The sequence below is a fragment of the Odontesthes bonariensis genome, chromosome 3 (assembly GCF_027942865.1).
Source record: "Odontesthes bonariensis isolate fOdoBon6 chromosome 3, fOdoBon6.hap1, whole genome shotgun sequence".
Classification (NCBI taxonomy): Eukaryota; Metazoa; Chordata; class Actinopteri; order Atheriniformes; family Atherinopsidae; genus Odontesthes; species Odontesthes bonariensis.
The window spans coordinates 42,371,223-42,383,788 of NC_134508.1; the positions used below are offsets into that span (position 1 = coordinate 42,371,223).

Below are 12,566 nucleotides of genomic sequence, written 5' to 3' on the forward strand. Positions count from 1 at the left end.
GAGATCTTCCTGATGTGTTCCGGATGATCCGGCCCCAACGTACTCCATATATATTTACCCCCCCCTTCAGAATAGTGTCCCCCCAGGTCTGTAAATGCATTCATTCATGTTATTGCAGAGTTGAAATGGGTTGTTATCAAACATTAAATCTGGAGGGTCCCAATCCATTAGGGGTCAAATTTGTCATCTCTCGTCTCGATGCTTCGTAATCACCTGTCACAGCACAAACTAAATGATAGTTTAGTTCTAAAATGAGCAAATAAAACTGTGCTGGAACATATTTTTGAGAGGATTCAGAAGTATACAGCGTTGGAATATTGCTGCCAGTGATGCAACCACTGAGTGACTCCTCTCTCTTTAGGCTGAGCTGGCTGCCAAGGTGGAGAAGATGCGTCAAAGTATCCTGGAAGGTCTCAACTTTGCGCGCCCACCTCATCCCCCTCCTTTCCCTCCACCTCCTCACGCGATGCCTTTCTACCCCCCAGCTGGCTCCTTCTACCCGCCACCCCCGATGATGCCTCCACCCGGAAGAGGCCGGGGCGTGCCTGGTGAGTGCAGCCATGAATGCAGACGCCCTGTTTCGTACTTGGTCTTTCTCAGTCCATACCCTGCCTTTTGAAATTCATTCCGCCCACATGTTAATCTACCGTCCGTCGCCTTCTGCTTCATGTTTCTTCAAGGACTTTCGACAATTTCGACACAGGGTGGGAAACTGGAGATCGCCGGCACTGTGGTGGGGCAGTGGGCTGGGACACGGCGCAGCAGAGGAAGAGGATGCTTCCCTATCCAGGTGGTGTCTGTCGGTGGACCAAACAGAGGGTAAGAGTGGAGACTGAAAGATGAGGTGTCCTACGTATTTGAATTGTTTCAGAATTCATTGTAGAGATTAGATGGACTTCCAACCAAATGTTGCACTTGCACATTTTTCTCAACTATTTATTTGATTTTTGATTTTTTTTTTTTTTTTTTTTTTTTTTTTTTTTTTCCAAATTAATGCTTGTGTTACTTGGAGGCAGACTGAGCCAATATTCAGTGTCTCCAGTCAATTAACTTAGTTTGTGTTATTTAAATAGAAATGAATGCAATGACATTCAGTTTCGTAGCGTTTTTCATTTAGCACACCATGAATATAGAAGCCCCCAACATAACGACCTCAGACACTGCTGTTTGCAAATATGTGATCAAGGTAGGGAAGGAAAAAAAAAAGTGCATTTTGTACACGTATGTGAAGAGTTAAATACCTTAGCACAGATCAGCCATTACACAGGGTTACAGGGTTCTACAAAATAAAAGAAGAAGTAAAAGTAAAGTGTTTGCCAGTCATCTCCTGGATCGTGGACTGGAGCACTTTACTGAGCATTTGAATGCAATGGCATGACTAAAACTCCCATTTAAATGTGCTTGAATGTAATTGACATTTTTTACATGGATTTCAGCTGCTGGAGAACTTTCTCTGGAGGTGTAGTTGTGAGTCCCACGGAAGAAATATTCCAATTTTGTTCTCGCATATATTGAAGTATTTTTCCGAATAAAATCCAGCTGCAGATCTTGGATTATTCTGCAGAACCAAATATTCCCCCCAGATCCCACAATGGCCTCAAGGAGTCATAAGCTGAAGAATCGCAATCTCAAAGTAATCACTTCAAGAGATTTGGCCGAGATCAGAACATACGTTAGTTCTGTTCCCCCTTCAGTGACATATTCTGAATGATCTGAAGTCATCTTTGGAAGGAATCCTAAAAATTGAACCCACGTTTCTCCAATGACTTTAAAAAGTCAGCAAGCCTGCAACAACGGATATCACTTTTAAGAGGTGGACAGGCATGAACCTGAAGGTTATTGACCAGTTGCTGTGTGACACTGGTGTACAGCCATTCTCCTATCTCCAAGACAAATTCCTTCTACCCCAAAGTGATATGTTCCGATATTTTCAGATAAGAAATTATATCACAAACCATACAGACTGGAATATAATTAAAAATGCTCCAACGAACATAGAAACTTACTTTATTAATATGATTAAACATCAATTACCCAATAAAAAGCATGTTTCCCATATATACAGAAACCTGTTACTAGATACATAAGACAATACTTTTTATATCAAAACCAAATGGGAGCTGGAGTTAAATATTATCATTGAGGATGGGGAGTGGGAAACAATGTGCACTGGATGTCATAAAGGTATCAATAGTAACATGTGGAAGGAGTTTGACTGGAAGATGAAGACTAGATTCTTTAAAGTTAAGTTAAGTTAAAAAAAAGTCAGCAAGCCTGAGAAATGAAAGAAGACCACTCCATCAAACCAGGATTCAGCGCTGGGGGGATTGTACGGAGACAACAGAGGGAATATTTTAAACGTTTTTTTTTTTCTCATCCCTCCAGACTAGTAGTGTGTTTTAAACAATTATGTTCTTGTTCAGGGAATGTCTTCGGTCTACATTGTTGATTTATGACAGGCTAGAGATCTATGAACACGAGCCGGTTATGCTTACCAATATTATCCTCCTGGCTTCTTTAGCTTTGTCGCTTTATGAAACATAATCGTCTGATGTTTGTTAAAGAATTCAATGATTTAAAAAAAAAAAGTATGTTTGGATCAGATAAGATGACTAAGCAATTTAATCAGGGAAGGACGTTTTTTTTTTAACACTGATTCTCCCTAAAAGGACGATTGTCAGCTGTGTTTTTGCATGTTTGAATCATTTTCCAATGCGACTGAAACCTACATGTACACGACATGACATTTTTAGTGTGAAAATCTTCTATATTTTCCTTACATGACATAGGTTTGTTAGTCAGATATTACCTGTTTTATTTGCTGTGCTGCTTAGATACGACTGCTGTAAAAAGAACTCTTTGTTTTGTTTAGACGTCCAAGAGGTGTGATTTCTACGCCCGTCATTAGGACGTTTGGTCGAGGAGGAAAGTACCACGCTCGAGCCCTCAGGACTCCGGGCGCGTATGTGGTGAGTCAGTGATTAGGGAAATTATGCTTGTTGACTGTGTGTGTGTGCTTTTACAGTCCGGGTTTCCATTCACTACTGGAACAAAATTTGAAGCAATCCTTTGAAAGGCCACAAAAAAGAATTTTGGAAATTCATATAATGACGTACAGTTTAGTGGCACTTTCTCATTTTCCAATTAGCCACATCAGTTACGACATGATAAATTTAGCAAGCAAAAAGCTTGCATAGAATCAGACATTTTCCAAAAATCTGATTTAAAGTGACTAAACAACTAAGGCTTGTTGCGTAGTCCCAACAGAAGGCGGCGTTATTGGGCTACATCGCTGGTTGTTCTGATTTAGTTGAAGTAGTTTTTGTCCTAACCAGAAACAAACCTCAAGATGAAAAAACGACAACTGTGGTGGACACCCACAAGAGGAAAACGGAGTAAGGTTTTTGTCAGGAGTTACTTTGATTTCTTGTGATGTTTGGAAGTTTGTACACTGGAAAAAAATGCCCCTCCTAAAATAAGTAAAAAAAAACAACAAATAAAAGACGTTTTTGCTTGAAATAAGCAATAAATCTGCCAATGGAACTAGTGAAAATCGGCTTGTCAAGATTTCTTGAAATAAGATGTGATATTTGGGACTTTTGAGATAAAAGTGATCTTGAAATTAGCTTAAAAACCTCTTCAAATGTCAAAAAAAGCTTGTTTCATATGAAATCCGACTCAAAACAATTTGTTTTCAAGACTTTTTCACTTAACAAGATATTCCAGATGTATTGTCTTCAAACAAGTCCCTATATCTGGCTGAAATGGTACTTGTCAGGCAGTTGTGTCTTATATTAAGTGTAATGAGATATTTTGAGTAGAAATGAGACAAAGACATAGATTTTTTCCAGTGTATCTGGGAGGTGCCGGTCAGGTGCATGAGTGACTTGTTTTCCAGCTCTGAACAGAAAGAGCCGGAGAGTCGCATCATTTAAAGTTAAAGCCAGATCAGAAGACATATGCAAATACCGTAATGTGCATAAAGTCTTTGAAACAGGCAAGAAGCACCTCACATGCATGTTTGTTTGTTTTTTTGCATTCCAGGAAGTTTTTAAATTCTTCCCATTTCCTTTCACTTTTCCTAATCACATCCTTTCAGTGCAATTTGTACGCAGCGATTGGAACCCGGCTAGTATCTGGTATCCCCTTTATATGAATATGGGACTCTAATCTGAGACGCTGCATTTGCTGTAATGCTTTAAAAAGATGAAAATCCCGCTGTTGCTTTCTGTTGTGTTCATCAGAACACGTACCGGTTGATAACAGGCGACTGTAATCTTTTGATCACGAACCTGATTGTGCTCTAAATGACTCTCCTGCCTTTTAAGTTGTTACCAGGAACTCCCAGTGTTTTCTCCATGATTTTAGGAACAGTCACTTTTCCAGCTTGAAGTCCTTCCAAGAACTAAAGAAAAAGTATTTTTCTGTCTGTCTTTTTAAGCAGAGCAAGCCTGTTTACAAGCCTGCTCTAACACCTGGACAGGATGCAGTCCCAGAGCAAATGAAGCCCAAACCAGAGGAGGAGAAGTCCTCCTCTCCACCGTGTGATGACTCAGCCAATGAGAACGGCGTGGAGGACAAAGAACCCGAGCCGCTGAACGGAGATGAAGACGAACGCAGGGTTCTTATCCAACCTGAAAGTGCCTTTAGCAGTGACTCCAAGACGTGCAATACTAGTCCTCACTTAAATGCACTAAATGTGGACAGCAGCTGCCATAGAGATGAAGGTCTGGAGGCTGCTGTCCTACAAAAAGAAGAATAAGCCTATTTTTCTAGAAAGGGTGAAGGATGAAAGTTGGAAGAGGGTTAGGAATACCTGGAAATGCAAAAAGCCTACAGTCAATGTTTATTTTTCCATTTTAGGCTGACGAGAGATGAGATGAAATTCAAATCCCTCTCGCTAAACTCGATATGACACACTGGTTTAAAACCACCAAGACGTCTACTTCTTTACAAATATGATACTTTTTCTTTTCAATTAGACTATAAAAGCTTACAGAGGCTTTCATTTTACAACATTTGAGTTATTATAGGTTAATAGGCTTCCAGTAATATGTGCCAGGCACTCTCCTCCGTGCAGTTCCGAGTTTTCTGTTGTCATAGTGACTGGTGGATGAAAACCAAACAAAAAAAATCTAAATCTGCCGCCTTAGACACAACTTTGAGTTCAGTTCATGTTTAACTCTTTCCATTAGTTCAGATGAGCTTACGTAAATTTCAGTCACTTAAGCGGAAGTAAGATTTCAAAAGCAGACAAAAAAAATCTCTATATATATCTTTTTCGCTGGGTTTCCTGAATCAGTCGTAGAGTTGTAGCATTACTGCTGCAACAGAGATCCTCTGCATGATTCACAGTTTAACAGGTGTGTAATTTTTATGCATGTTGTCTTTTTTTCTTCCATCCTTCCAGCTACTGTGCCCATTTTCAATGAAAGAAATGGTTAATATCACTAAAAGCCCATAAAAAGGTGTTGCAGATAGTGACAGGATTCAATTTTTTTTGTCTTATTGACCTCTGTTGCATTTAATTAAAAAAAATAAAAAGTTATATAGCCACTCTGGAATCGTGTATTCATATAATATTGTTCTCTTTTGCTGTTATCTGCGTTAGTTGCGTATCTGAGAAAATAATAGAAAAAGCTTTGATGGAAAATACCCCTTTTGTAGCTAAAAGCAAGTGTGCTCCACCTTTCCAATTAAGACTTTAGTTCCAGTAATCAAATTTCTTTTAGTTTTGTTTTTACTCTTGTACTAAAACTCCACCAGAACCCTCTTTAACATTTGCCCTGAACTTCTCCTGCAGCTTTTCATCTCTCATTAGTGATCAGATCCCCGTTCCCCTGGCAAGGGTTAGTAGGTTACCTTTATGTAAGTCAGCCACAATTTTTCCTAACTCGTGGGATTTAAAAGAACGAACAGCTGATGGATATGATTGAATGTTGATGAATTGTGGTGTGGTGTAATTGAAGGCAACTTGGCTACAATGCTTAATAAAACTATATTCTTTTAGTACAAGCTGTTGGTGGTTTGTTCATTGATCCGTCATAATACTGAAGCAGCGTGTAACCATTAAATCTGAACTTTCTCTGCTTGCTAATCGACTTTCTGCATGTTAAGAATCCCTGGAAGTAAAGTGAGCTATTTGATGAAAGTATTGCTTCAAAAGGCTTTTTCTTCCGGAGACAGTAGATATTTTAAGCTATTACGGGAATTTACATTAACAGCAGAGGGGTAAAGATTGCAAGCTCAACTACTGTCTTCATACATTTTCATCTGTATTACATGGTGAATTACATCTTGGAGTTTGATCAGTTGCCACGGATGATAAAAGTGAGACTGAGTTTTCATGTCAACATATTCAAACACCAAAACGCCATATTACTGATGAAGGTCGAGGATGGATTTGGGCAGATTTTTGACTTTTATTCAGAGAAAATTTGAAAAAAGAACTTGCCTTTGGATTATTTTGACTTTTATTTTCATATTGTGTAACTTGTCCAACCAAACTGGACCAGTACATCATATTTTTGTTCACTGCATACTGGCTTCATGTGGTAAAACCGTACTTCGTTCAATACAATATATTTTATTAATATTCACAGATTAAACATTACTTCTTATTTGACTGACAACTGGTGACGGTGAGGAGGAAAATGTCAATTTTTAACTGGAACAAAAACTTTAGAGGGAACCATACTCCAGGGAGGGCAGCCATCTGCCTTGACCGGTTGGACTAAAGAGAGGCCAGAGGGAGAAAAGATGAGCTACAAATATGGAATAACCAAGTGTGAGCTATGATTTCTCTGATTTATATTCTCAAAGTGGTGAAGAATTTAGACAAAGTCTAATAACTATCATTTATTTCTTCCTCATAACTCTGAGCCTTAATTAATTATTAAATGGTACTCAGGGAGACTGATCAGGCTCAAAGGATAGAATTTGGAGGAAGAAAGACTAAGTTTTCTTTACTTAAATCATTCTTTCAATTAAAAAACTTTATTTTTCCAAGTTCACTTTCACTTGGATATTTTTTGTTAAATGTGATGTGTTAATGTACACAACAGATGGTAATGTAGAGTAACACGTCGTGGATTTTGGATCTACTCAATAAAGAAAGATATTTTCATCTCAAACCGAGGAGTGACCCACTTGTTAGATTGGTAAAGCCAATTGAAAAAAACGCTTCCCATTTGCATTGAAAGACGGACTAAAACTAATCCTATAAAATTCAAATGCTTTAAGACAGTTCAGTGATCAAAATCTAATTCGCTCCTCTAAAAAAATCTCTTGAAATATATCTAATGCAGCAAAGGCTGCTTGTAAATGACGTTGCTGAAGCCAAAAATGTAAGGGAGCGTTTTCCAGTAAGAGTATTCATATCATCCTATATCATGAAAACATGAAAGTTTTTTTTAAGGATTGAGACCAAATTCCCACAGAATATTGTCACCTGAAAAAAAAGCCACATACACCAAATAACACTGACAAAAATGTCATTTTATTCAAGTATTCAGCTGCAGATGATGACATCATAATCTATATTTAAATAACTGTAGAATAACCTAAATTCATGTATTTATTGCTCAATAGAATGATAGAATATGATCTATCTATCTATCTATCTATCTATCTATCTATCTATCTATCTATCTATCTATCTATCAATTTGTAGCTAGAGATTGTATTTTGGTTAGGATAGTCCAATTTAAACGTTTTTACGTCATTAACCAACGATGCGTTTCAATTTAGTTGCATTCAAAATGTTCCACGAAAGAAAAAAAAAAATGTAATTTCTTCATCGCTGATCGATCCTGAAACTCATTCATCGGATTTAAACCTGCTCCCTGACGTAACTTTCTCCTTTTATTTATTTATTTCGGAAACAAATCGAGGCAATAATTTTTCCTCTGGCTCCCACTATGACCGCCTCGGTGTTGTGCAGTCACCAGGGGGCATGCACATAGTAATAATACTAATAATAATAATAGTAATGCATTTCAGGGAAAGCTGCTATAAGACGAGCAGCCGTCGCTTCGACCGGTCCGCATGAACGCGAACACGGCTGCGGTGTGATGGAGGAGTGCGCTTAGGTTCATGTGTCCGGCGGGACTGCCCCTGGCTTTTTTTTTCTGGGGAAGATCATATTGGATCATATTGTTTGCAGGACGTTGTTCCTCCTGCAGCCCCCCCAGTCTATCCCGACGTAGTGGTGAATTGAAACATGGCGACTGTACCAGTATATTGCATCTGCAGATTACCTTACGACGTGACCCAGTTCATGATCGAGTGCGATGCTTGCAAGGACTGGTTCCACGGCAGGTAAGGCCAAGATTTGCTCGCCGAGCTTGTTTTTTTGGTGGCGGTTTTGCATTTGTGGGGAAACAAACAAAAATGGCGAGGACTCGGCTCCGTTTTGACAGCTTTGTGGCTCTCGGTCGCCCCGTCTACATCTGAAGAGAGGCCCGCTTTGGAGAAGAAGAAGGCGGAGTTAAATATAGCAGACCGAGGGTTGTGACATTTTTTCGCGAATAACACAAAACAGATTCCCTTGATTTAGAAAATATTGTGGCTATCGTGTGATTTCTTCACGGGCTTCGTCTATTAAAAGCTATTAATGGCTGTTTAACATCTTCTCAAAGCCTCAAACTAAAAGCCTTCCTTCCCCTTGTCAGGAGCGGACGGTGGACGGGGGAAGCCTCGGCAGAGTCGCCGCTCATTTGTATCTCGTTTCCCCCCCTTCCCTGCCGTTTTTGAACACATATGTAGGTGAACTACATTGACCGTAAATGTCGTCTCGTTTGAGCCGGTCTCTCTGTTTCTACTGGCCGTTTTTTTACACAGCGTGGTTGAAAAATCACGACCCGAGTTCGAGCTGAGCCCCGTAACAGCCTTCCGGCTCAGGCGGCAGCTATGGCTGACAATAGCCCGTGTTTGGGTGTCCTGAAGCCTTAGTAGGGACACAAATGAAACAGTTAACATTCATGAAGCTGCTTTGGCTGTACTTTGACGAAGAAGGCTTATTGCTGTGCTTGTCTCATTGCGAACAAACAGACCTATCGCCCGCCGCCGCTCATCACTTTCCCCCGTCGTACATGAGTTGTAACGATCTCGTCCGAATCCCTGTTCTCATCAGTTGAGATTTGCCTCCCTCTGTGTTTGTTGTTCTTACACTATGCTACCTCTGTACTTAGTGTAGCATGTTGGGCTTTTTTGCGCTATTCGGCTCCATTCCGCATGTCTTTGTATCAATAGTTAATTTGATAAAAGCGTCTCTTTACTGAACATGAGCCGCGGAGCATTGGACAGTATTTACGCGCCTGAACGTTAACCCTTTAATGCTCCCCGCTGGCTGCCAGCTCTGTCTGACTGAAGGTTCTCCACATTCTGTTCGTGAATGAAATGCGGGTGATAAAGCCATGACCCCGAGTCATTCACTCCTATAAACGGAAGATCCACTTCTATATGACAATAAATAATGAGTTATTGACTATATGTTTTCATATTTACTCCAGTGCTGATAACGATCTTAAACAGATTGACAGTTCTATCAATCTTGATGTGTTATGCCACCCGATAAAGAGAAAGTAGGCCTTATAATATATTCTACAACAAAAATGATGTCAAAGTGGATTTGTTCGCAATGCCTATCTCACTTTATCCACTTTATCCGTTTACCTTTCCATGAGAGGTAAATTGGGTTATTTATGTCGAATTATATTCCTCAAAAGAAAATATATACAATATATTTATGACTATATGTTTTCATATTTACTCCAGTGCTGATAACGATCATAAACAGATTGACAGTTCTATCAATCTTGATGTGTTTATTCCCCTCTGATAAAGAGAAAGTAGGCCTTATAATATATTCTACAACAAAAATTATGTCAAAAGTGGATTTGTTCGCAATGTCTATCTCACTTTATCCACTTTATCCGTTTACCTTTCCATACGAGGTAAATTGGGTTATTTATGTCAAATTATATTCCTCAAAAGAAAAAAAAAGCTAATCTTGTAAATTGACAATACATGTCAGGGAATGATGCATGACTGCATTATACAGTGTTTAGTTTAAGTGGTGATCATCTCTGGGATGAGGTCAATGTTTAATCTGCTGTTTGTCCTGTGAATTAGCACCATAATTCTGATACACCGAGACACCTGACGATATGGTGTTTTCGCAGCTTGGACCAAATTAAAAGAACAGAACTATTATCTGATGCACAGTGTCATCGTTCTCAGCTTGTTTGTCTTCACCCATTTGAATACAGAAGATGTTCTGAGCTGGAGAGCCACTATAATTACTTGGGATATGGTACATGGTATCACCCTGTTGTACATTTCTATCTGGAGTATATGACACATTGATGTGGCGAAAGAAAGTATTTATCAGTAATTATGCCATCAAGCTATTTAAAAAGAAGCAATAATAGTTTAATAAGACACAATGACACTCGTAACCACACACGCGAGTGATGATGTGAACTGAGTGTTAATGGCAGGATAAGATTAAGATGCAATATTTTTGGTAATATGACTGTGAACATTTACTGAGTTAGATAAGAAGACAAAAACATGAATAATCACACTGTTTCTCAATCCAAAATGCCTCGTTTTCACACATTTCTGTTTTACTCCACATGCTGCATTAACAATACCCAATGAGATGAATCAGATTTGTTGGATTCCTTGCATATCAATAGTTACGTAGTAACTGTGCATTAATTGAATATGTATCTTTTGAAATGGGCCTTTTTTAGCCTTATATTTGGGCTGTTTAGCTCATTGTTTATCTATGGGCCCCCAGTGAACTACAGGCTTCAGTCTCTGATTGTTTTCAACCATTTTTAAAAATGCAGCTGACTTTTGTTCTCAGGACACAAGCTCTGCTAAGGTCACAGCTAGCTGGAAAGTTGAACCAAAATATAGCTGCTGAATTCCAGGAAACACACTAAGTGATTGTGAGAGGGGATGGATGAAGTTAGTTTTAAACTGCAAAGGATTTATCAACAGATTTTACATTAGTTTATGATATCGATATGGAGAGATCTGGTGATTGTAAAAAATGGCTGCAAAAAGGACTTAAGCTCTTTTCTTCAGCTTTAACGTTTTGGGTGTAGCTCCACCACCCAAATCCACTGACCTCCGACTGCGATGCAGTGTCTTTTTCTAAGTAGCTGTTTTTTGTTTGCAAGTTATTTATTGTGTCATGAAAAATGACAAAAATTATTTCTGTAGTTGCAAATCATCGGATTGAGATTTTGAGACTACACTTTGTTGTGAGAAGGCATTGTAAATAGAACAGTGATACATTACCCGGGTTCCATTGCTGTTTTCCATTTACATTTGGAAGATGCAAAAAAAAAAAAAAGTGAATGTGAAATAGTGAAGCCCAAAACACTTCAACTAATGCTGAAAACCGTTTATATGCCCGCTTTAGGTGATTGTTGATATGCATTAGGGGGAGTGGTAACAACTTTGCAAATTGTGTTTGATATGGCAATGATGAAAAGCAAATTAATCAACAGCTGTTTCTTGTCTAACGTGGCAAAGAATAAACTCATGGGACTTATCAGCATCTTCCCAGTATTCCAGATATTCCCTGAAGTAATTCCTGGGGAAAAAAAATGTTTTCCTCTTGAGGATGTCCACTGCAGCTGTTGTTTTTTTTTTTTTTTTTTCTAAAGTTTGTTTTTGTTTGTTAAGACAAATACTTTTTATCCTGAATGTAGCCTATACTAGCCTGGCTCTCACGCAGACCCTTCGTGCTTCGTGCATCTTCGTTACACTTCGTGAGCTCGCACGAGGGTCTGGGCGCGCCTTGTTGAGCCCGAAGTCTTCGGTTACCCCATAACCGGGCCAATCATAATCGTGGGGCGGGGTGTTAACAGGTATGACGTAGCATCCGGCGCGACAACGAACACAGTCAAACACAGCCATTGCCGGACGATTAGCTGCTGCTAGCTCCTGCTTTGCTTGCTGCTGTTGTGTTTTGTTTATTTTCCACCACAGACCGAAAGACTGGTCGCGCTCCAACGCGTCACGTCTGCTTTCGATATGATTGGTCGAAGTAGTACGTGACACACACATTGAATTCTCCAATCAGGTTCGAGAGGTTTTTGAATACAATCCCCGCCTACTCACAGCAGAGAACAGCTAGGCAACCGACAAAATTCCAGATGGATGAGAAACATCCATCTGCGTGAGAACCAGGTTAAGCCTATACTGCTATGCTCTGGCATTTATTGGCTTTAAAAGACTTAAAGGAAATGTGTCTGATTCAAATTTCAGTTTTTGGGTTTTTAAGAAAACACTTCAGATTTACTTTACTAGTGAACCTGACTATATTTGTTGAAATAAATAAAGACAGTAGTGGCATTTAGTGGCATAAAATGTAACAATGTGAATAAAAAAGGTAAAACAGAACCCTAATATAATCTTGCCAGTATTAAATTACAGCAAATCGTTTTAATGTTCAACAAGGCCTTCTTTTTTAATGTCACTGTGCCATAGTGAATTCAAGATTGTTTTAACAAGCTGCATTTTTTTTCTTGTCTTTATAGAAA

General features: G+C 39.1%; 2 protein-coding genes across 4 annotated transcripts in view; both read left to right on the forward strand.

The window, feature by feature from the left end:
- Positions 1 to 6,015, forward strand: part of LOC142377598 (constitutive coactivator of PPAR-gamma-like protein 1) — a 35,848-nt gene extending 29,833 nt beyond the window's left edge. The window contains exons 14-17 of one of the 2 annotated variants that reach the window (XM_075461857.1): positions 362 to 548; positions 681 to 819; positions 2,873 to 2,969; positions 4,442 to 6,015. In XM_075461857.1, the coding sequence (XP_075317972.1) occupies positions 362 to 548; positions 681 to 819; positions 2,873 to 2,969; positions 4,442 to 4,762 (744 nt within the window). In that variant the 3' untranslated portion in view covers positions 4,763 to 6,015. The remainder of the gene's footprint in view (positions 1 to 361; positions 549 to 680; positions 820 to 2,872; positions 2,970 to 4,441) is intronic. The other variant, XM_075461859.1, reaches the window with a different exon arrangement.
- A 1,921-nt stretch (positions 6,016 to 7,936) lies between these two features.
- The window catches only part of phf2 (PHD finger protein 2), a 51,375-nt gene continuing 46,745 nt past the window's right edge, over positions 7,937 to 12,566 (forward strand). The window contains exon 1 of one of the 2 annotated variants that reach the window (XM_075461861.1): positions 7,937 to 8,319. In XM_075461861.1, coding sequence (XP_075317976.1) covers positions 8,222 to 8,319 — 98 coding nt within the window. In that variant the 5' untranslated portion in view covers positions 7,937 to 8,221. The remainder of the gene's footprint in view (positions 8,320 to 12,566) is intronic. The other variant, XM_075461860.1, reaches the window with a different exon arrangement.